Source organism: Ptychodera flava, chromosome 13, assembly GCF_041260155.1.
Source record: "Ptychodera flava strain L36383 chromosome 13, AS_Pfla_20210202, whole genome shotgun sequence".
NCBI classification, from domain to species: domain Eukaryota; kingdom Metazoa; phylum Hemichordata; class Enteropneusta; family Ptychoderidae; genus Ptychodera; species Ptychodera flava.
In genome coordinates this window covers 30,904,046-30,929,526 of record NC_091940.1, presented here as the reverse complement: position 1 = coordinate 30,929,526, position 25,481 = coordinate 30,904,046, and the positions used below count along the sequence as shown (strand labels likewise).

Sequence of the window (25,481 nt, the reverse complement as noted above, 5' to 3'; positions counted from 1 at the left end):
CTTTGGCGCTCAAAGGGTTAATACGTGGTTTATGACAGAAAATGTCTTTTGTAGGTATGTTGGCCACCATATTTGATTTATGCAAATTAATAGTGTACCTATGCACATCATTGCATCTCGAAAATCGTTTGTCCAAGCCAAAGAAACATACTTTTAACTTTAAAATCACTGAAATAGCTTGTTTAATACTTGGTATATGACCGAAAATGTCTTTTGTGGGAATGTTGGCCGCCATATTGGAATTATGCAAATTAATGAAGTGCCTATATAAAACTTTATACCTAAAAATAATTCTCCGAGCAAAATAACTGATGTCAGACTTCGAAATCACTGAAATAGCTTGTTTAACATGTGATATATGGCCTATTACGTTATCTTGTTGGATGGTTGGCCGCCATATTTGATTTATGCAAATTAGGCATATTTCCCCAAGGTGGATTCGAGTAAACTTTTGATATGTTGTTCTGGGTACCTCTCTCGAATGCATTCTGAAGAAAAAAATTCTGTTGCAATTTGTGGTGGGTTAGGTGCCAAAATCTCGTAGATTGACTGGACTAATACTCACAGTCTGTGCATAATGTTCCACTGTAACAGGAAGGACAGGTGCAGTCATACTCAGTGCAGGAAGCACCTCTCGGCACACAGACACCGCCGTTCTGACATTGGTGGTTGGTGCAGGGATTTTCCACTGACATTGAGGTGAACAAGAGAAAGCATCAACCCAGGGTGACAGGGGTTACAGACAAACGTGTTTGTGCTGCACTCATATTTCGTTTGTATACTCTCAAGTCATTAAGTCTTTGTATCACGTTATGTATCGAGGATAAACTTCAAAATGCTAACAGCTGGTTTTTTACTCCCCTTCATTATGATAATTAGTGCAAGAAAACTTAACGTTTTTCTCGCTTGTCCCAGTGGCTTGACGATCGGAAAGCTTAAATCTAAGAGGAGCATCAAATCAAAACCACTGTTTTTTTTTTTAAATTAAGGTAGAATGCGCCCAGGAGACAGGTATTTGGACTCTAAAACTTTTACAATTCTTTTCTAATCTAACACATTTTGAGGCTCAACTTAAAGCTCTTGGTGTGAGAAAAATTTTCACTGTCATCAAAAATTTTATTTTTTTCTATATAGTTAACATAGGGATGGCAGCCATTTTGAATTTCAAATATCAGTAAATATTTGGTATATTGTTTCTTCACTATCGAAATTTGCATGGCGACCCTTTATTTTTATTCTTGATTTTGAAAGAATATGGTTGAAAGCTTCCTTGAGAAAAGTTTGAGCAAAAGTTGAAGTCTTTCATTTTCGAGGCTGAAACTGGAGTGATTCATTGTATCATCCCACACTTATAACATGAGGGATTCTCCCACCTGTCGCTATGCTAGTATCAAGCACCGTGGGCCTGACAATATAAGGCTCTATTATAAGCAGTATTTTTTCAATGGTTCCTTGCGACTTAATCATTCATGACATATTAGGGCTGCACTGTCATTGGTTAAAAAGTGCCTCACAGCATGTTATGCACGTTGTCGTATGTGGATTGTTCTGATTTGTATGAATGGTTGCCTTCTCCTGACTTCATTCTTTGTGTATGCATGCACACATCATTGGTCAATAGTAGGTCTACACAGATTAATGAGCAAAATCAATGCATCTTGATTTTAATCACATGCAAAATTGTCCTTCACCTTGACTTTGCTTGAAGGAGACATTCACATTCAGTGCTGAATTTAAATACTTCCACATGGATCACTTGAACAGGCCGCATGCACAGTTGTGTTGGATTGACATAAAATATAACTGTGTGATACATCACAGAGTAGAAATAATCCAGAAGATTAACAAGAACAAACATGAGGAATGGGATTCAATCAGTCTGAAGGTATACGACATACACCAAAAACCACATAATGGGTTTGAGTAAATTACTGTGCAGATCAGATGGTAAAATATCTGCACTGATATAGCCTCATGACTCACTCTTTATCTTGGTATGAGAAAACTTGTTATTACCTATAACACTGTATCACACATGACAGAGACATGACTGAGAAATTTAACCTTGCATAACTCACTAGTCTTGAGAACTTCCATTTCATTGAATATGTCATACTTTGACCATACCAATAACTTTGCATTTGATTAATCAGGCATACAGATGGGATTGTTCAACATCCACCCAACAAACCTTTACATGGTACTAATGTGTGGAGAATTAACTCAAATGATTGTTGAGGGACATTAATAAAACCTATTAATCATTATATTCTGTGTACAAGGTCCTCAACTTTGCAGAGAAAGGAAAGGTTTCTATACCTTCAATTGATAATACAGGTGGTGGACAAGCTTGGCATCAAGTTGTGATGCCTAATTGTTGGCTAGACAGTGATGAATCACAAACAGGTTCAATGTCACTGTTGTCTGCACAATACCAACTTTCCTCTATTGAACCGAGGACTCTAGCTTTCAGGAATTCTAGACAATAATGCTTAGCAGAGTACACAAAACAACAATTGGAAGAGCAGCTGCTTACAGTAAACTGTTTTATACAGAAACAGCAGCTAGCTAGTCACAAATTAACACACACACACAAAGTGACAAAATTGTGATGGTGCTAATTAAGAAACAAAAGAGGTCCCTAGATCCTCTTGTGCCCAATGTGAGGATCCTGATCTGTGGACTTTTGTGATCTTTGTACATTCTCAAACTGTTAATGATATTTTTGACAGTCCTGTCCAGAAGGTGCATAATAACAGTTGTCATGGCATAAGGGAGACGGAGACACTTACATGTTTGACAATAAGTTCCAGTATAGCATCCTAAACACTGACATGTATAATCTGAGCATGAGTTTGCAGTCTCTACACAGATAGCTCCATTCTGACAGAAGTTATTATTGCAGGCATTAAGCACTACGTGGAAGCAAAATGAGAAAATAAATGCATTACAAGCAGATGCATGTTGACTAAAAGAGCAATAGTAGGTTGAAATCACTGCAGCAGAGCAAGCTTCAACAGATTACACTCGACTGGTAACACTTGCATGTTCATCACACACATTGTCATCTTAAGTACGCAAATAACCCTGACATATGAGAATTGCTGACTCATTTAATTATTGATTAGAAAAAAAACAAAGTCACTGGTATCAGGAAAGGCATATCACTAAGAGGCTCTGGTCGTGGCAGAGACAGATCACAATTTCCTGCCTGTTAATGACCTTTTACCAGTAAACAGAAAGGTAACAGACCAGATGTGCACACACAATACTCTCACTCAAGGCCAGTACCTCTGTTACGTTTATCCGACCCATGATTAAATGGGTTGCAGTTAATATAGCTGGGTTATCAACACATTATATGTGAATTTAAGTAATGCATGTATGATGCACATGCAACTGCAAAGAGTGAAGTGAAATCTGCTGTTGAAAGTTTTAAATTACTAGAGTTATGACACCAAACTGTGTTCTATTGTATACTGTGTATCTTCAAAGCATTACTGTCAAAACTAGGAAAAATACAACTCACTTTCTGAGAGTTCAAACTAATTAATATAGACATAACAGTGGCTTTGCTTCACTTCACAATAAATTGTAAACACAACTGAGCAGTATAACACAAGTGTCACTATCCAATTTACTTATTTTCAATGAACACAAGTTTGTGGTTTTTTTATCATGCGGTGAAGCATTGCAGAAAGATGTGCACACAACTATGACTTACATGTTGTACAATACTGTCCAGTGTAACAGCCAGTACACTGACATGTATATTCTGTACATGAGTTGGGCTCAGCTACGCAAGCAGCTCCATTTTGACAGAAGTTATTGGTGCAAGCATTCAGCACTATATATATGAATAAAGTAAAGCAATGAAAGTGTGAATATGAATAACAACTAAGAGGAAAATGAATTATTATGCAAGTGCAAAACATTTTATCTGTACCTTAAAATCTGTTTTGCGAATGGGCACTGATCAAAATTTTTACAGTGTCACAGTTGTCAGGTTAAGAAATAACTGCACGGTGTAAAATTTTTACTGCTATCTTATTTTCAATTTTGAAATTTGGAAAAGTATAACATACATGTATTTCGATATCAGACAATGATTTCTGAAAGACAGTCAGTTGCCACTCTGTTGAGGGATAGAATGACTCCTCTGTTAAAATTTTCGTACGCCTAAAAACCTTGGTACACTCAGATAGTTTTTTTTTTAATTAAATGAATTGTCAGTTTACACAACAAATAATGCATCAAAAGCAAGAGTATGCAGATAGGTGCAAGTAACTTACATGTTGTACAATACTGTCCAGTGTAACAGCCAGTACACTGACATGTATATTCTGTACATGAGTTGGGCACAGCTATGCAAGCAGCTCCATTTTGACAGAAGTTATTGGTGCAAGCGTTCTGCACTATATATGCAAGCAAAGTAAACAGTAAGATTAAGACTAATTAAAAAAGCAACTTTTGTTTCCATGAGAAGATAACTATGAAAATACAAAAAGTAAATTCATGCCAAATATGTGTGTTTAGATGGTCTGAATACTTTGCAATTCTTATACATATCAAACAGGGCCCTTAAAGGCCTGTGTTGGCATCAGATTGTCTCATCAGCAAATTTACCCACAGATTACAATTTCAATGGAAAACAAAAGGCTATCACACCTCCATAATCCTCTTACAGACCAGAACAAAGGCGATCCCAGGGATCACAAACAGTGCCTTTAACCCTTTACCTGCCAAGTTCATATTTCACCATCAGGTCAAGTTTGTTAAAACTAGTAAAGCAAAATATGTCCCATATGGTGCATTTTAACAAAGACTTGAAAATTTGAAGGTCCCTGAAGAAAGAGATCTGTAAACATGATTTTTACAGACTAAAGCAGACTTGGTCCAAGTCGGTGAATTTAAAAACAAGTCATCGTTGATGACACAGTCCCCACTTGTTAATAATGGGTACTTGATTACATGTCCTCAGAGAGGACAGAGTCCTCTTCATTAATTAGGTCTGTGATAAAAATACTTTGATACAGATGGCGCTCAATGGCCAAGAATGAGTTCCATGGTGATGAAAACATAAAACCAATGTAGGCCACTATCCTAAAGTTCATAAAATGAGTCAACTAGGAATTAATCAACAGGATGTTGCAAAACATTTTTGCATACAATTCTAACACTTAACAGATTATCACTGGTACCATATTTCATAAAGTTTGATGCAGTATTTACAACACTAGGAGATCAACATCTGTATCAAGTTTCATCACATTTGACGTTGTATTAATTTGTGGCTATATCACCCTAATTAGGAAAGTTCATTACTTATGCAATTACAAATTAATTAAAATGACACTGATAAATGTCTTTTTCAATGTTAAAGCAATGTGAGCTTAACATCGGTTAACATCTGTATAAAGTTTCATGAATTTGATGCAGTACATATTTTCTTGACATATCAGCCTACTTACGAAACTTCAATAATTGACATGTTACATGACGTGAAACAAAATGATGAGCATATGTATGAAATAGGTCAATGTCAACTTTGGATGATACTGGTGGAAATATGTCTGAGTTATGGCTCTGTACATGAAAACATCGTAATAAAATGGCTGCCTAGCAACCATATTGGATCGTATCACATAAAAAATCGATGTACATATGTATGACATAGGTCAATGTCCTTGTACCAACTTTGAATAAAATCAGTTGAGATATGCCTGAGTTATGCCTCTGTATATGAAAAAATCGTAACAAAATGACCGCACAGCAGCCATATTGGATCGTATCACAAAACAAATTGACATGCATATCTATGACATTGGTCGATGTCCTTGTACCAATTTTGAATAAAATCGGTTGAGACATGCCTGAGTTATGCCTCTGTATATGAAAAAATTGTAATAAAATGGCCGCCTAGTGGCCATATTGGATTGTATCACAAAACAAATCGACGTGCATATCTATGAAATTGGTCAATGTCCTTGTAGCAATGTTGAATAAAATCGGTTGAAACATGTCTGAGTTGTGGCTCTGTACATGAAAAAATCATAATAAAATGGCCGCCTGGCGGCCATATTGGATCGTATCACAAAAAAAATTGACGTGCATATCTATGACATTGGTCAATGTCTTTGTACCAACTTTGAATAAAATCACTTGAAACATGTCTGAGTTATGGCTCTGTACATGAAAAAATCGTAACAAAATGGCCGCCTGGCGGCCATATTGGATCGTATCACAAAGAAAATTGACGTGCATATCTATGACATTAGTCAATGTCCTTGCACCAACTTTGAATAAAATTGGTAGAAACATGTCTGAGTTATGGCTCTGTACATGAAAAAATCGTAATAAAATGGCCGCCTGGCGGCCATATTGGATCGTATCCCAAAACAAATCGACGTGCATCTGTATGACATATGAAGTAATCCTTGTACCAAGTTTGAATGAAATCGCTTCTTGCATCTCTGAGATATCTGCGTGAACGGACGGACGCACGCACGGACGGACGCACGCACGCACGCACGGACGCACGCACGGACATGACCAAACCTATAAGTCCCCCCGGACGGTGTCCGTGGGGACTAAAAAATAAAATCATATATAATAGTTTCTCTTGTGTCTCTCCTATTTCGTACAAACCTATCCGGAATTTGGCAGCTCACGCCAGGTTTCCCAGCGATTGAATGCGTTTGAGTCTGCGCAGTAGTGAGTTAGTTTCTGCCGGATTCACCGACTTGGACTTCTTGCAAAGTACAGGCGGTGAGACGGACTGTGTACACAGTGACGTAGAGCAAATACAAAATGATTGACAGCCCCCGCCGTTATTCTGGCCAATAAGAAGAACGCATGCTAATAAACCTCTGCATGCATTAAAAAGTGTGTTGTCATCTCCGTGCAAAGCCAGACATCGAGTAAGTTTTATACCTGGGCGAATAATGGTATCAAGTTCGTACATCAACCGCGTTTTACAACTGATCGGTCGACCATCGCTAATCATGCGAGATTACCAAAGAAAGCTTGTTGAGAGTTACATTGAGGGAAAAGATGCGCACCAACCGGCAGCGGAAAATCAGTGACATACGAAGTCGCCCCACATTGTTTTGACTTCCATCGCTTTGGGCACGTAAGAGAACAGGCTACAACTGTAAGGACGGTGTCTTTTTCCATCCTTGAATAACCGCGACGATTTTCGTATTTTGCAACATGGGCCCCACAAACAACACAGATATTTTCACGCGTTTTCGGTGATACAACAGAGGTCGTGCTGACTTTTGTGGGAGTGATCGCACTCGACATTTTGTCAACAACGCCATGTGAGTTTTATGCACGTCTCGTTTGGGTCAATTGGTAACTCCTCCCAATGTGTAAAATTTAATGATGTCATCTTATGAATAATATATGAGTAAAGAAAACGTCATCTCATGAATAATTTATAGCAACGCAGATCGTGCAAGAAAGCCAAGTCTGTGATTCCGGGTGAAACTCCGCTGTATAGCGTTCACTCCACTCATCGCGTTCACCCTACTCATCGCGTCCACTCACGCGCGCGTTTAACATGAAAGCAGAATACAAATCATTGCGTTCACTCCACTCAAACATTCACAAATCACAGACTTGAACCAAGTCTACAGACTAAAGCTGCTATAACACACCAAGTCCAGTGGGTGAAAATTCATACTGTTTTGGCTCAATATTTCTTTTTATTGACCAGGCAGATGGTGAAGTGATACTGTCTGGAAGGAAAAGGGTTAAAACACAGCTAGCATGCTATACATAGAAGTTTAATATTGTATACTATGACACAATTATGTTTCCAAATGTTTTATGTTCTTACATATTCCGAGTGCCTCTATAATAATGACGACCAAGACCAAGATAAAAACAGAACAGACCTGCTGATAGATGAAAGCAACTTACATATTGTACAATACTGTCCAGTGTAACAGCCAGTACACTGACATGTATATTCTGTACATGAGTTTGGCACAGCTATGCAACCAGCTCCATTTTGACAGACATTATTGGTGCAAGCATTCAGCACTATATATCCAGCATGAAAGCAAAGCAAAGCACAGAAAGGATAAAATTAAGTACAAGGATAACTGTCAAGTCATTTATCAATGGCTACAATGGCTCATAAAGCTAATCTCACATGCAAAATTGTATTTTGCTATTTGTCAACAACATGGATAAAGTGTCTGCCCAGTTGATAAACTTCATTTTCAGTTGACTTTAAAACTCAATCCACCTATGGAAGGGGCCATAAGACTGTCAATTTTAGAGACGAAATTTGGAAATTATGTTGAAATAAGGCATCACTTCAAGTATTCCTCAAGTAGGTGTTAAAGAGCAGAACAGGCCTACTGATAGATGAAAGCAACTTACATGTTGTACAATACTGTCCAGTGTAACAGCCAGTACACTGACATGTATATTCTGTACATGAGTTGGGCACAGCTACGCAACCAGCTCCATTTTGACAGACATTATTGGTGCAAGCGTTCAGCACTATATATGCAGTATGAAAGCAAAGCAATGAAAGGGTAAGAATTAAGTAGTAGGATAACAAGTCATTTATCAATTAATACAATGGCTCTTACAGCTGATCACATGTGTAACAGCATTAAAGGCAGGGGGAGCCTATAAATACCCCCTATCTCCCTGGGGATTCATAATCCATTATGAGTGGCACATGGTAACAACGTCAACGAATGCTCCCGCAAATCTGGATCTTTCAACAACCATGGTGTAAATTAAAGCACTGTTCCAACATATTACGTTTTGTGAATACTTGTGGCATCACCCTGTTGGCGAAATTCTCTCATTTTTTCCATTTTAAGTTGATTTTTTATGCCAAAACTGCTTCGATGCTGTGTTCGAAGCGTCCAACAAACAATAGATGAAAGCATTCAAACAGCTGCCAATCACGAGGGGACGCGGAAAGGTGCAAACGATCAAACATTTGTTGTGTACATCGGATCGATTACGATGTCAACAATGAATAAACGATTCTTACTACTGAACGAAAAAACTTGACCAACGGTTACTGAACACGCGCCTCAATGAATTCAGACACAAACGGACTACTTCATGGTTTCAAGCAGATTGCCTCTCCCTTTTTGTTCGTTGATATGTGTACCTGTAGGCCTATGAATGGGTGATGTGTGTGTTGACCTGCAGTACGATATTTTACGATAGATCGCTTTTGGAAGTATGTTGTGGCCTAGCCCTGCGTACGATGACGTGTATTCCCGGCGTTATGTACGGCCTCCCACCACAGCTCTGCTGATTACCATGGACAAAACCGGCAACATGCGGATCCAATTTGGACGGAGCACGAAAGACTACTTTCTAACTGTTTTCGGCCGAAATCAACTCGATTCCGATCTACATGTATGCAGCCTACCCAAACCACTCAACCACTCACAGACTGCGAAAAAAAATGCTCTCGTGACGTCAAAAACCGTTGTTTGCTCGCGATATGCACGGTCAATGGCTCATGCAGTGGACGGGCATTGTATACGTTCATGCCACGATTACATGTATACAGGTGCCCATGAGCTTCATTATTTCCTGTCGGGTCGGGGCGATGAAACTAAATCGTGATTGATTCATCTCTGTCGGATTTGACCAAAAAGAGACACTTGCCATAGATTATAGCATCAAATGTTGACCGTTCAGACTGAAACATGATAAAAGGTCTGAAGATCGCCGTGATCGGTGATGTCTTTCTTCTCTATACGTTTTTCTGAGCTAGTTTTTTTACTAATTGTTCGAGTATTAGCTGACGTTTTGTTGAAAACTTAATCAATTTTTCTTTCCCAACCAGGGCACAACATTGCCTTTTTTACTTTCATGGTAACCTAGGATGAATTAAATCGCAGATTAATAGACTCCTATGTTCTTCCTCGATTGTCTGTGACTGATTTTGCTATCCCAATATCGATATTGCGTTCGCACTCGGGTGTCTTGAAACTTACGTCATTCACTGAAATAGTTTTCGGACAAACTCAAGAAATTCGACTACTAACGAATAGTCGGCAAAATTTACAGAGATAAGCAATAACAATTATGGTCATTTTACCGTCTTTTTTACCATTTTTGCCGTCTTTAGCTAAGCGGACTCGTTTGACGGAAGCAGTATATAACGATCTGAGTTCCCATATTTTTACCCTACCGTACGAGTGTAGTATTCGAATGAGTGAGATCATAATCTTACGCTGTTCCGAGTGGTCTGGAGATTTTTTATAATATACAATAAATTGACCTTATCAAAAGTACTCTGTTTTACATTGCTTGGATATTGATATTTTTTCCGTACGTTTTGACTGTTGATTTGAAGTCTTTTGATTCTCCATTGGCAGCAGCACGTGCACGGTTACAACCGCCATGTGATGATCAGAGTGTGATTGTAAAGTTGTCGAGAAGTTGTTCAGAAGAAAAATTGTTTTGTATTTAGAGGCTTCAGTTCGGGATTTTTCAAGATAAACAAATCATTATACATTTCCTACGTCTTTGAAACGGGGATTACGGTAATGTGATGAATGTGATGAAAATTTTGTGAACGTCTTTGCAATGTGTTCCCACGATGAGTGTGAACTGATTCTTTGTCAGTAAAAATCGTCAGAAATGGTCCAGTGACCGTGATAAAATAAACACAGATGCAAAACCATTGCGAGGAAGATAGTAAGAAATTCACATTGCAATATTTGCTGTCGTATTTCTCAGCAGGAATAATAAGTTTTTACACGTTGTGTATAAGAACAGCAAGCAGGTGTTCGGCGGTCAATTGCTTCTATCATAATGATCTTGATCGCAGCTATTTGGCGAGAAGACAGCGGGTAATCTCGCAAAATTATTGATATCATGTCTTTGTGTTAAAATTTTCGATTGGAGGCAGCTCAAATCAGCCGTGATATATTCGGAATCGTGTTCTCACTGGACACCGAACTGCCTGCTATCAACAGTACGTTATGTACCATCGGCGGTAACACATTGGTCGTAATCTTGTCTAATTCTGCCCCGACGTTTGTGCCGTCCAGAAATTTCGAATTCAAAGCTAGATTTTTTCACCCTGACATATAATACAGCGACCTTGCACACTAATGATCATTCCACTGTTTCTGTTGTGGTTTGTTGGTTTTTTAATTTGCTCCGTGGCCCCGGTAAGATTTTTTCAATACGATACACAGTTTGAAATTTTTTCAAGGTAAATTTAGTATATTCCCAGTTTGTGGGGTAAAGTTTTCTGGAGTGAAAGTTTGAGTTGACGCTGATAGAGTAGACGTCGAGCCCGGCACAGCTGACTGGGACCCGGTCGGTTTAGGGTCGTTTAGTCCAGAAACCTGCAGCAGAGTTCTGTATGATCACCGTTCGGCATTTGGGTGATTTTTTGGTCAAAGTTATGCAGTAACAGTGTACGCCAGATTCTTTGTGTTTTTTTTGTCACAACTGTCATGTGCGTATACGGACGGTTTTCGATTAAAAACGGTAGTAATATCCAGTGCTCGTAAATGCGTGCAAAATTTATTCAGTGACTGTTTACGCAGCAGTCGTAAATACGACTAGGATTTACCACCACGTAACAACTGTAAACACCGCATCAACAGTCCATACAAAAATTTTGTGCTGAATCGAGGGAGATAACAATTGCGGTAGAAAAGGTCAGTCCATCATCCGTCAAAGTTGTTGATCGGAAAAATCTTCACTGAGCGCCAACTACATGAGTGGCTATTATAGTTGTACACGTAGTTCTGTGGGCTTTCCACTGTCCCTTGTTACGAGCTATGTTCAAAGTGCGTCAAGCTACGAATATTTTCATGTACTGAGTTACAGACATCGTTGAAGTACCGGGTACATTGATTTTGTTCAAAACCACTGCCTGTTTGTTCCTCGTGTTGTTTTTTGTGTCCCTAACGTCGACCGGCTCTATGTGCGTACAAACATAGCAGTCGGGATTAAGATTTCCTGGATAAATAGATTTATTCCGCCTCTGACGCAAAGATACACACTGTTTTACATGTGCCACTCCTAGCCCTGGGATCGATTTCCATACCTTTAAGTAATTTCTCCGCAACATGGATAAAGTGTCTGCTTAGTTAATGAAATTCATATTCAATTGCAGGACTTAAAAATCAATCAATCTCTGAAAGACGCCATACTTTGATCCTCCAATCAGAGACAAATGTAGGAAATTGTGTTGAAATACAACATAATTTCAAGTATGTCTTCAAGAAGGTAATAAAGAGTAGAACAGGCCTGCTGGTAGATGAAAGAAACTTACATGTTGTACAATACTGTCCAGTGTAACAGCCAGTACACTGACATGTATATTCTGTACATGAGTTGGGCACAGCTACGCAACCAGCTCCATTTTGACAGACATTATTGGTGCAAGCATTCAGCACTACATATGCAAGCAGAGAAAGGTACACATAATTTAAGATTTAAAAAGCGCAACCAACTTTCAAAGGTGACAGATAAAGATTGCATGTGTATGAAAAAAGTTGTTTTTGCCACCAAACATCATATGGTCAGCAAGTCTTCAAAATAGGCAGTTGTTAGGCATATCAAGCACAGCAAAAAAAAGACTAGAATAGTACAGAAATATGTTAGAGAGGTGCAAGATACTTACATGTTGTACAATACTGTCCAGTGTAACAGCCAGTACATAGACATGTATATTCTGTACATGAGTTGAGCACAGCAAAACAAACAGCTCCATTTTGACAAAAGTTATCGGTGCAAGCATCCAGCACTACATGTGCAAGCAAATAAAAGAGCATAAGTGATTTTTTGCAAGCAAATGAATTATTTGTAGCATCCAGCACTACATGTGCAAGCAAATAACATAACATTGGAGTGATTTTTGCAAGTAAATTATTTTTAGCATCCAGCACAATATGTGCAAGCAAATAAAAGAACATTGATAATTTTTGCAAGCAAATTAATATGTCCAAAAATATTTTGATGTACATATTTATAGTGTGCTTTGAAGGTCTGCATTAGAGTCAATATCGCCTTTATGAAGTAGAGCAAGAAAAGCTCAGCATGCTGTCTGAGAGGTGCAAGATACTTACATGTTGTACAGTACTGTCCAGTGTAACAGCCAGTACACTGACATGTATATTCTGTACATGAGTTTGGCACAGCTATGCAAGCAGCTCCATTTTGACAAAAGTTATTGGTGCAAGCGTTCTGCACTATATATGCAAGCAGAGCAAAATAAAATGGAAAAGAAAAGTAATGTGAGACTACAGTGGCACAAGCATATCTGACTTCCTCATAAAAACAGAACATCTTTGACAGAAAGAAAACTGTTTCTGATTTAGAATGTATGGTTCATGATAAAAATACGGATAGTTTTCAATCGGATTTGAACCCACAACATACGGCATCAGTTGCCTAGCTGAGAGGCCTGAGACAGAACCAGTCGGCTAAATCTCCACTCCCAAAAAGAGTGGTTCAATAGCCGGCTAAGTTGTTACATTTTTCTGACTGAGACCTCTCAACACGTTGTAGAGTTCGTGAAGCACTCAAAAACATATTTTCATCTCATGTTTCAAGTATCACTACAGCAAAATATACCCAACAAGGCACCGATGAGAATAAAAGTCAAACACCAATGATTTAAAAGTTTGGTTAATGTTTCCCTAGCTGATCACTTGTCATTTATGTTAAGTATGTCATTCATTTCACTGCAATATTTATGTTAGATGTCTTGTACTGAGGGCGTGCTGTTCTGTCTGGATACTTTGATTACGAACAGCTGGAAATATACCTAAGAATTTGTTAGCCACAAGTTTGTTAGTTTTTCACACAATAACACTCAAAGGAAAACACTGAATACATTCAGCTTTAAAGATTAAGATGCCTTATAGCTCAACAGTATATTGTTCTGGGGCAACTGTATCAAGAGATGACTAACATGATGACAAGAGATAATTGGAAGTAAAATCATACAGGCTGGATTTACTCCACATCAACTTCAATATACCGGTATGTATGAACACTTTACTAACTTCACCCATAAACTTTATTGAAATTGGTTCAGGCATGTCCTATGAATAACTCAAAAGTCTTTCAAGCTTCATACAGCAAATTACACAATTTACACTGATAGTGTTTGTTATGGTGTACAGTACTGCCAAATATAACATCCACTTTGAGATGACATTCCCATCCAGTAAACACTTTGGCTACAATATAGAATTCATTCTACCAGAAATATTTGGTATGAGCAGTGAACATAAACTTATTAATGAAGCTTTAAAAAATGGACATAAGGGCCAGCTCTAACGAGGAATTTTTGGCAACAGAAGAGAATATACTTGAGAAGAAATAACACATGGTATAAACACATTACTCAAATGATTGGAAAAAAGTCTGCAGATTCTGGAATTATTGTGCAGAAAAAATGAAACACCAGAGCTAAAGTAAAGCATCCTGAGAGATACAAGTAACTTACATGTTGTACAGTACTGTCCAGTGTAACAGCCAGTACACTGACATGTATATTCTGTACATGAGTTGGGCACAGCTACGCAAGACGCTTCATTTTGACAGAAGTTATTGGTGCAAGCATTCAGCACTATATATATATGAGAGCACAGAAAATACAATTGCATTAAGAATCAAGATGAGCAAGCTACTTTTGATGACAAGAGACAAATAATGATTATGTACAAAATGCCATTGGTATTGGTGCTTTAGCAGGTCTTCACAGAAATCAATGGCCAATATGAAATAGAGCATAGGAGCAGTTTTGCTGTCCGAAAAGTGCAAGATACTTACATGTTGTACAATACTGTCCAGTGTAACAGCCAGTACACTGACATGTATATTCTGTACATGAGTTGGGCACAGCTATGCAAGCAGCTCCATTTTGGCAGAAGTTATTGGTGCAAGCATTCAGCACTACATATGCAAGCAGAGCGAACAAAATAAAAAATAAAATTAAACTGAACATCCCCGTTGCTCAAGTATATGTTGTTTACTTGGATGAACAGATATCTCATGGAAAGCATGAAAAATTTTCTAAATTTATTGCTAATGATGGAAAGCTAATAGTTATGTCTGTTAATTTTCCAAACTTTTGTTTTCTTGTCGTGTCACTTTGATCATTTACAGCTATATTTATGTTGTTCTGCAAGTGTGTTTTGTTTGATTATATAATGCTGCAATATGTATAGCCATGGATCAACGAAGAATAGGCGATAAAGAACAATGATCTTCAATTCAGTCAGCTATGTTTTGTACATCAACTGTCAAGTGAACAACGTGACAGCTATCATTCTCAAGATCACTTTTCAAGAGACTACCAGTACTTCATGCAAATGATAGCGACAGCTATTGACAAGAGCAAAAGTGCATTACAACTTTACATGTGTACAAAAATTATGATAACTTGTCCTCTGAAGTTTATCAAAACATTTTTTACATCCATGATCAAAATTAGTCCTGATATGTCCACTCAATAACATCAGACACTTGGCGGCTGCATACAGCCAATTACTTGATTTCTTTTGACAGTTTGTTATAAGATGTACAACACTTTTCAGTGTAGCAGTTCATAGCAGAGGCATTAAATTATGGTATATTCAGTAAAAACATTGGCTACTGCAATACAAACGCAGCTTTTACAGAAGTTATAAGTGGAAAGCAGTATTAAAGGGCAAATAATGCAACCAAAGCAAAGTCGTCACTGATTAAAAAGACCTGCACCACAGTTAGTAACAACAGAGAATGTACTTGGAAAAGGAATAAGATGATTCACTTAGATAATTAGAGGCGGTGTCAAACGTTCAATGTAGGCTAAAAAATTTAAATTCTTAGGTTTTCCCCAAACCCTACCCCAAGACACTAAATTGACTTATATGAAACCTATTGCCAGACTCTTTTTTTTTCAGTGAAGCAAAGAATAAGTCAATTGAGGGGTGAAATAAATATGACTAAGTACTGCATCGTTTACACTGGGGACACACTTTAATTGTGTTTTTCATTTAATGCAAATACAACAATACTAACAACAAACTTGAAGTTTATCAATGAATGAACAAGAACAACGACAATAAAGTCCAGATTTCTCCTTTTAGAGGTATTAAAGACAAGAACTATCTCATCTGTCCTGGTGGTTGAAATAACTGCACTTTGCTCCATCAAATGGGACTACAAGTAAACCAGAAATGAAGCAAAATATAATTATTAATTCTGAGAGCAACAGAGGCCAACAACCTACGTTGTTCATGCTAACCAGGGCAAAGGCATTCTAGCACGTTTTAAAAAAATCCACCAACTGGCTTCAACACAAAAGTGTGCATTTCTGCTGGATTTTTTTTTTCAAAATATTCAATTCCACCATCAATTTTTGCCTTAAATCAATTTGTCAGATAGAAACTTTTTGGGTAAACAACCACATACCCCCAAATTAAAAGGATTAAGTTTCTTATCATACATTGAACTTTTGACATCAACCTTTAGGAAGCCTGCAGAAATAGGAAATAACCCAAAAGATACAAGCAACTTACATGTTGTACAATACTGTCCAGTGTAACAGCCAGTACACTGACATGTATATTCTGTACATGAGTTGGGCACAGCTACGCAACCAGCTCCATTTTGACAGACATTATTGGTGCAAGCACTGAGCACTACATATGCAGCATGAAAGCAAAGCAAAGCAAAGCAAAGAAAGCATGTATAAGGATAACAATTTCTTTGTCATTGGATGAAACAACTTATACAGCTAATCACATGCATAATTCTGTTTTGCGCTTGGCTCAAAACATCAACAAACTGTCCGCCTACATGGAAAAATTCATACACAATTCACGCATAGAAGCTGCTTTATTCAGACGGGATGAGAAGACAAATGGAGATTTTTTGATAAAAGGCACACATTTAAGCATGTCACTTTAGTCAGATATCAAAACCTCTAGATTTGTAAAAAGGAAATCATGGGGCAACGAAACATGTCAGATTCATGAAATGAAAGATGCAGTTGGCGTAATATTCAGACAATGCTTGATAAAACCTGTTTCGAAAATAATCCAACAAGCTGTTTGAGAGAATAAAGTTTATGACCTCAGCTAGAGGGAAAGTCTTGAAAAATTGAAATAAAAAAAAATTTATCACAATACTTTAAGATCAGTTTAGGAAAACCTGCATTAAATCGTATCATGAAAGTAATGCTGCAAATCACGTTTGCATTTAAGAACTTTGTGCTATGTTTGCGTGGAAACAGATGCATCAAACAGACAATGGTAATCTGGTAAAGTGGGGCTGTGTGGTTTGCCGCATACCATCCCAATTGTAGACATTAATTAAAAAAGGTGGATGCGGACCAGGCATGGGGAGTGATGTGAAGAAATACAGAAATACTTGCCATCTACTATATTACTGAAATGTCTTTCAAATGCATTTGGTGCTTAATATTTACTACTTCAAGGTAACTTACATGTTGTACAATACTGTCCAGTGTAACAGCCAGTACACTGACATGTATATTCTGTACATGAGTTGGGCACAGCTATGCAAGCAGCTCCATTTTGACAGACATTATTGGTGCAAGCATTCAGCACTATATATGCAGCATGAAAGCAAAGCAAAGAAAGGGTAAGAATTAAGTATAAGGCGAACAAGTCATTTGTCAATGGATGCAATGGTTCATACAGCTGATCACATGCCTAACTGTATTTTACAATTTGTCCACAACATGGATAAAGCGTCTGCCAAAATGATGTAAATCATACTCAATTAACTTAAAGAAAAGTCAATCCATCTATGAAAGCAGCCATACTTATAGATGGTCCATTCAGAGACAAATGTAAGAAATTATGTTGAAATTAGACATCATCAGTTCAAATATGTTATTGTGGTAGGATTATCAATACCTCATTGTTTTAAAAAGGCAACCCTGCCGCCAACAATTGTTTTAGTTATATGAAATGGAATATACTTTAATATAATTCTTACTTTGAAAATAATCTGACAAGTCACTTGATAGAATAAAATGTATATTAACCTATGCTAGTGGGAAAATCTTGAAAAATTGAAATATTTAAATTTCGTCATTCATTTAACAATCTATTACAGCATCTCAAGCAGATAATTATGCTCACTGAATATCAAAGCCTTAAGATCACTTTAGGAAAACCCTTATTGGGTAGTATCATGCAAATAAATGCTGTAAATATGCCATCATTAGCTCCCTGTGCCATGATTGCATGGAAACAGTAAGTTAGTCATTTTATTGACATTGGAAATCACTACCACAGAAGATGATACTTCTCAGGCCTGTACAACAATGAGAAACTGTTATCATGTGACATGTGAAATAATCTACATCAAATTTACATCAGTGTGGCCTCTCCTCTGACCGTGAAATCACAAATAGGTGGCAACTATGTGTAACACATGCTGATCAAATGATGGGACAACTTCATAAGGTAAACATAGTGTCAATGACACTGGGCTCACATTTGTTTTGATGTGGAAGGCAAGAGTGAGCATGCTCAACTAAGTTTACCCCTGACAACATGCAGACCAAGTTTAAAAGCAACATATGGATGAGCAATTTCAGAGAAAATGATTTTTGACCAGAAATGGACAAATGCCCCCAAAATACAAATATGAAAATTTCATCACAATTTGAAGACACTCAACTAAGGTTGCCTCTAGGTACATGCATACCAAGTTTCAAATCAGAGTAGCTATTTCAGGGAAAATGATTTTTTTGACCAAAAATACAAAAAATTGCCCCATATAAACACAACGCAAAATTTCACCACAATTTTATAAAATACTATAGAAAAACCCTAGGATCAAGAATGTCAAGTTTCAATGCAATCCAACAAAAACTTTGGGAGAAAATGATTTTTTTTGACCAAAGTGGGGAAAATTGCCTAAAAATACTTTAATATGAAAATTTCAACGCAATTTGACCAAATCTGATAGAAGCCAACCATAGGATCATGCAACCAAAGTTTCAAGGCAATCGTTTTCAGGGAAGATTTTTTTGACCAGATAAAGGAAAACTTGCCCAAAAAATACAACTATCGCAATTTCACCACAATTTGAACAAATCTAACTAAAGTCACCAAGAAGAATCTGCAAAACAAGTTTCAACCCATCTTGCCTGTGGTTACAGAGTTTTAGCAATTTGCTGGATTTTCACTTTTTTAACCCTATTTGTATATTTTTGACACTGACATGTTCAATTGAAGAAATTCACATCTCAAGCTCTGGGTACACCTGTATACAGAATACTAAGATGGCAGGTGCTGCAGTTTAGGAGTTTTTGATGTGTATGGACATACATACATACAGACGGCACCAACCTACCATATACTCTCTTTGGTATATATACATTTGCCAAATGTAAGCTAAATCCTGGTTGCATGGAATCAAGTGTCCAAGACTGCCTTCACTCTACAGTTTGTTAAGCTGCATCATGCAAACAGAAATTCTCAGAGAACTGATACTGTTCTGAACACTGAAGGCTTGATTCACTACTTTAAAGTAACTTACATGTAGTACAATATTGTCCAGTGTAACAGCCAGCACACTGACATGTATATTCTGTACATGAGTTGGGTACAGCAATGCAAGCAGCTCCATTTTGACAGAAGTTATTGGTGCAAGCGTTCAGCACTATATACGCAAGCAAGAAAACATAGTAAAAAAGTCTTAAATCTTTATATGAGTACGTGTTTGTATGCATATAGAAAGTCTGCATAAACTTATTTTGCAAAACAAGTAAGCAAGTCAATTAAAGGCACAAGTCAATTAAAGACACAAGCTCAAAGAGGAAAGCAACTTACATGTTGTACAATACTGTCCAGTGTAACAGCCAGTACACTGACATGTATATTCTGTACATGAGTTGGGCACAGCTATGCAAGCAGCTCCATTTTGACAGACATTATTGTTGCAAGCATCCAGCACTATACATGGAAGCAGAGTGATGAAAGTATGGAAATGACAGTATAAATTATAAATTTAACATTTATGATTATCTTATGTGTGCAAATTTTAGCATTACAATATATATTACATGCTTAGATATGTGCTTATTGTGCATAATTATTCTAAACTCTGCATTATTTCCAATAATTATGCAGAATAAATATGAAAGAGATATGATAGAGATATGATAGAGAATATGAAAGAGAAGATTAACCAGAAAGCCAAATATTTAACTTACATGTTGTACAATACTGTCCATCAAAACAACCAATACACTGACATGTATATTCTGTACATGAGTTGGGCACAGCAATGCAAGCAGCTCCATTTTGACAGAAGTTATTTGAGCAAGCATCCTGCACTTTATATGCAAGCAAGAAAACATAAATTTTAAAAAGTGTTCAACACAAATAAAAGCAATTATATTTGTATGCGAAGAAAGTGTGCATAAAAGTTCTATTTTTTCTTACAAAACTAATAAGTAGGCCAATTAACAGCAAAAGCTAACAGATTAAAAGCAACTTACATGTTGTACAATACTGTCCAGTGTAACAGCCAGTACACTGACATGTATATTCTGTACATGAGTTGGGCACAGCTATGCAAGCAGCTCCATTTTGACAGATATGATTTGTGCAAGCATTGAGCACTGTATATGCAAGCAGAGCAAAGAAAAAGAAGTGAAAATAGCAATATATATTGTTTTAATTTGGTAGCGCCAAAATAACTTTCTAGTAAATGAAAACAATGACTGACTTTACATTTATGACTGGATGAAAATTAGTATTAAATATGAAATCGCTCTAATGTAATAAGAAATAGGCCATTTTTGCATATGAAACCAAATATTAACAACATCATAAACCTACACTCCACCTTATGAAATACTACAGCCTTTAATATTTCCATTTACTATTTGAGGCCATTTTGATTTTGAACATCTTGGAATTGTAAGCGTGATCCTCTGCGGACAGTTGTTCACTTAGTCAATAAACAGAAAGGTGAACTAATGGATTGATTAAAAATGGAATGCTCAAACAGTGCATTGGGCTTCTTTCAGTCAGCCTTTATAATAATTTCTAGAATGCCTGTTACATCGTATTCTTTAAAGTCTTCAGCATCTGTGTTATATTAATTGACCAACTGCAATTGTTATTGCAATTACTGCCTTCAAATACTTGTTAGGATCTGCAACTACAGCTGCGACCATCTTTATCTTAAAATTGTGTGACCCAACATCCTACAAGCATCGTTTATATACACACATTAACGTATCGACTGTAGCTTTAACAAACTATTGTGCTTAATAAAGCCTTCAGGTTCCTAACAAGGCCAAGTAAGTTTACATTAACAGAAGGCAAACTTTCCGGAGGAGTTTAAAAGGCTTTGTTGATGTAATACATGCTATTCAATGATAGTCAAGACTACATAAATTGTTTTATATTCTGCAAAGTTGAAAAGTACAAATAACTTACATGTTGTACAATACTGTCCAGTGTAACAGCCAGTACACTGGCATACATACTCTGTACATGAGTTAGCTAAAGCTATGCAAGCAGCTCCATTCCGGCAGAAGTTACTGGTGCAAGCATCCTGCACTATTTATGTGAGCAAAGCAAATAAATTATTTATAATATATGCAAAGTAAATTTGATGATAGAAGAAAAAATATTAACATATAAGCAAAAGGCATACTATTTATATCACAAGTGTTTTGAAATGTAAAAATTCTACATAATTGTAACTTTACAACAGAAAGTCTTTCAGCACTTTAAAGCATTAAGCACTTTAAAATAAAAGAATACTGAAAGATGCAGGCAACTTACATGCTGTACAATACTGTCCAGTGTAACAGCCAGCACACTGACACGTATATTCTGTACATGAGTTGGGCACAGCTACGCAAGCAGCTCCATTTTGACAGAAGTTGTTGGTGCATGGATTTAACACTATGTAAATTGGCAAGCAGACAAGTATAGTTTGATAATTAATGAAGCAACATAAAATAAATAGACATAGGAAAGCATAGTAGCACTATATAGCAGTTAGCATATTCAACATTGTTGTTAAAAACCCTATCAAAGCAAAGCAGGGCACTCATGCAACACTAAGCCAATGAAAGAAATGACTGGAACAACACCACATAATGGTTTTATTCTCTTTTGCAGCTGTTTTTATGCATGACCTTTTGAAGCCATCAGTCGATATTTCATAGCTAAACTGATTGATATATTTGATGGAGTCTTCAAGATGCAAGGAGATCATCACCACTCCTAGTCTAATTGCACGCTCACTGGGTTTAGGATGTGACCATACACTCTTCAGCTCAGATTATGGAAGCACAAGTAACAGATGTTTGATGTTACAAACTTAATAGTGGGAAGGCAAATGAGATGTGATCTGAAAAACGCCATCAGCTGCTTACTGATTTCGAAATATTCAGGCATTGTTGCAAATGTATGTATACGCTGACCATCAATACTACAATAACATGTCTAAAAGGTGTTGTACAAAGACCACATCTCATGAAGACAGACAATTCACTACAACGTAAGAACAAGCACTATCCTGGCATCTTTATATGGTGAACAGAAATACAGTTGATGCATTAGGAAAGCATTAAAAGTCATTTCACTTGATGACAGGGTTTGAGTTGGGGGCAGTTTACTGCTTCATCAATACATGTCTTGGAACAAGTCAGTTTAAAATATGATTGAAAATTATCTAAAAATATTAAACTCACATGCAACTATGACATGTCTAGATCAAACTCACCACAACAATTTTTTAAAAGTCCCTGTAAGTTGCTTGAATTGACCACACTGTTTTCTAGTTTTTTATATATGTATATGGTCCTGAGATCAAGTATGAACCATCAATACATACGAAGAAACTTCAACGTATCTGGCAAATGTAGGGCAATACATATGCATAATATGATAATGCACTTGAGAGCATCATTTTATCATTTGTGGATCTCAGTACAAGGCAGCAAAGTCGGGGTCACAATGCTTGAGAAATAACCATTCCAAGAATTTTGATAGACGCAGAGGCATAGATGTTTTGCCATCGCACCAAGTGGCTGTGCATGATAAGAAAAACAGCTGCCTTCGCACGCTGATTGAGAGGAGTAAAATGTGGCGAACAAAAATTTAAAAACCTAAAATTTTGATCCATATGGTGACAAAAACAGCAAATGTTTGCGAGGTTGTCATCCCTTCTGTTGACTTATTAGTCTGACATTTTGCTGCCACAGCTATTATTTAAACTAGACTTCACAAAAGAATTAGATATTATTCCCTAATATTTTTCTTCGTTCAGCTCAGAAAATACCAGTGACGTAATGACCGTGTCACCACTCGTCTACGCTCGTGGTGACACGGTCATTACGTCACTCGTATTTTCTGAGCTGAACGAAGAAAAATATTAGGGAATAATATACTTATCACATGCACAAGCCAAGAATTCGTTATTTTTTGCAAAATAAAATAAGTTTTCCATGACAATACCGCGTTTAAAATTTTGAACTACTTTAGGAATAAATATCAGTATGCCGTACACAAGTTGTCAATCATTTCCAGTCGTCCGTCGTGTGCGTTAGCGCTCACATTCGTTCATATGTGGAGCAAATGACAGATCTAGGTCTACACGTAGGCTACCTTCGGCAAAGTTATACTCTATTTCAAAGATAGCATAATCCTAGAAATTTATCACAGACGAAGATACGCTATTTTTCAGGAACAAATATCGACTGAATCTCGACGGCGCAAACACTGTAAACGTCGCGCCTGACCCAGTTTGCAATGCGTACGTACGAAACCCACGGTATACGCGACCAGCTTCGAGTTCGTTGTTTCCGCAAATTATTCACGTAATTCCTTCGGAATATACAGGCGGTACACTCTTGTGTTTACATTGTTCGGATAAGTAATGTCGTAGTTTGTGAAAATATCGATTTCATTACATGACTTTTGATCGTGGGAGAAACATCGGCCGCCATGTTGTTTGTTTACATATTTACGAGCACACGAAGATCGACAAAAAGAAGGTCCGACGCTCCAAAATTGATGACATAGGCGCGGGTTGTCATGACGTAGAACGACCAGAGAATAAATCCCGTATTTTTGTTCGGAGACGACAAACTTGGCTTGTGCATGTGATAACACCATTTACGCGAACTGTGTGTAAAATAGAAATCACTACTACTGCAATGAGAATTTGTCCGATGGGGCTGGACTGCGATCTAACCTCCACACTGGTACTACCACAAATAGTGAGATGATGGTGAGGTGTTTGGAAGTAGGGGTACTGGTGTATGTACCTATCTCTGAGCATGTAGAATTTACAATTGTGGGGTATTAATGCAAAATAAATTCCTGCCTCCCAATCATATTCACTTGCATGAAAAGAAACATCCTTATAACTTAACTCACGTGTAAAACAAAAGTCCCCACTATAACATCCAGTACATTGGCATCTATAAGAGGTGCAGTCGGACGTAGTAGCAGTGCTGATGCAGGCTCCACCATTTTGGCAAAAGTGATTCTCACATGCATTGATGCCTGGCAGGTCGAACAAAACAAAAATGACATTAATGACACTGTGCTCCCTCTTGATTGGAATAGTAAATGTATGTGAATTGTATACACGCATTATATACATGTCAACTGTGTCTATACAAGATTTTTTGTGAAATAAGTTTTCTTAAAACAAATTATTTGCAACTTTGAAATCAACAGGAACTATTTTGAAGTTATTGTTGTTTGACTTACAATAAATCAAAGTATTAGACCTTACTTCCACAGATTTCATAAAGTCTCCATTTAAAAATATCTTCAATGCATAAACATTACACAGCCTATTTTAATCCTACAGGTACTTCCTACTGTTGACTTTAATTGGAATTTTCATGGCTTAAGTATTAAAGAGTATATGTACAGTTAAAAACTATCTACTGTTGATTGACCAATCAGAGTGCTCAATTCAGGGTGTTTTATTTACTCGTAAAGCCTTGGTCACCAAATTTCAGAAACAAATGACAGCGCCGTAGTAAAGTACTGTCGAATCAAAAGTGAACATGTCATATTCTGTAGACATCTGGTACGTTTTTTCCCTAATATTCAGATTTGGTAACACAGCAGAAACCAGCTGCAACACAAAATCTGCGGTGGCACAAACAGAAACAAATGTGCCCTAGGGCATTTATAGGATGTTCCATTACATTGGAAGGCTATTTCACAAATAAAAGTTTTAATTCATATCCTAAAAATGTTACATTGACAAAGGGACGGTTGACGTAAACACATTGAAAACGAAAATATATCAGTTAGGGGCAATAATTTTTAAGTCGGATAAAACCCTCGTACTTGGGCTCTTCTGGTATATAAAGTCCAACCCTACGATAAAATGTCTCGGCCTGTGGCCTCAACATTTTATCATTGGGTTGGACTTTATATACCAGAAGAGCCCTCGTACTCAGGCTTTATCCTATACATATCACATTTGAT

The 25,481-nt window shown here is 37.2% G+C and overlaps 1 protein-coding gene across 1 annotated transcript in view; it reads right to left on the bottom strand.

Annotated features, from left to right (window-relative positions):
- Positions 1-25,481, bottom strand: part of LOC139148141 (uncharacterized) — a 190,109-nt gene that overhangs the window by 72,762 nt on the left and 91,866 nt on the right. Inside the window, exons 41-60 of the mRNA XM_070719450.1 lie at positions 24,408-24,536; positions 21,801-21,923; positions 21,450-21,572; positions 20,501-20,623; positions 20,213-20,335; positions 19,830-19,952; positions 19,537-19,659; positions 17,465-17,587; positions 16,536-16,658; positions 14,803-14,925; positions 14,477-14,599; positions 13,089-13,211; positions 12,644-12,766; positions 12,293-12,415; positions 8,395-8,517; positions 7,927-8,049; positions 4,293-4,415; positions 3,725-3,847; positions 2,793-2,915; positions 566-688 (exon numbers count right to left, since the gene is read on the bottom strand). Coding sequence (XP_070575551.1) covers positions 566-688; positions 2,793-2,915; positions 3,725-3,847; positions 4,293-4,415; positions 7,927-8,049; positions 8,395-8,517; positions 12,293-12,415; positions 12,644-12,766; positions 13,089-13,211; positions 14,477-14,599; positions 14,803-14,925; positions 16,536-16,658; positions 17,465-17,587; positions 19,537-19,659; positions 19,830-19,952; positions 20,213-20,335; positions 20,501-20,623; positions 21,450-21,572; positions 21,801-21,923; positions 24,408-24,536 — 2,466 coding nt within the window. The remainder of the gene's footprint in view (positions 1-565; positions 689-2,792; positions 2,916-3,724; positions 3,848-4,292; positions 4,416-7,926; positions 8,050-8,394; positions 8,518-12,292; positions 12,416-12,643; positions 12,767-13,088; positions 13,212-14,476; positions 14,600-14,802; positions 14,926-16,535; positions 16,659-17,464; positions 17,588-19,536; positions 19,660-19,829; positions 19,953-20,212; positions 20,336-20,500; positions 20,624-21,449; positions 21,573-21,800; positions 21,924-24,407; positions 24,537-25,481) is intronic.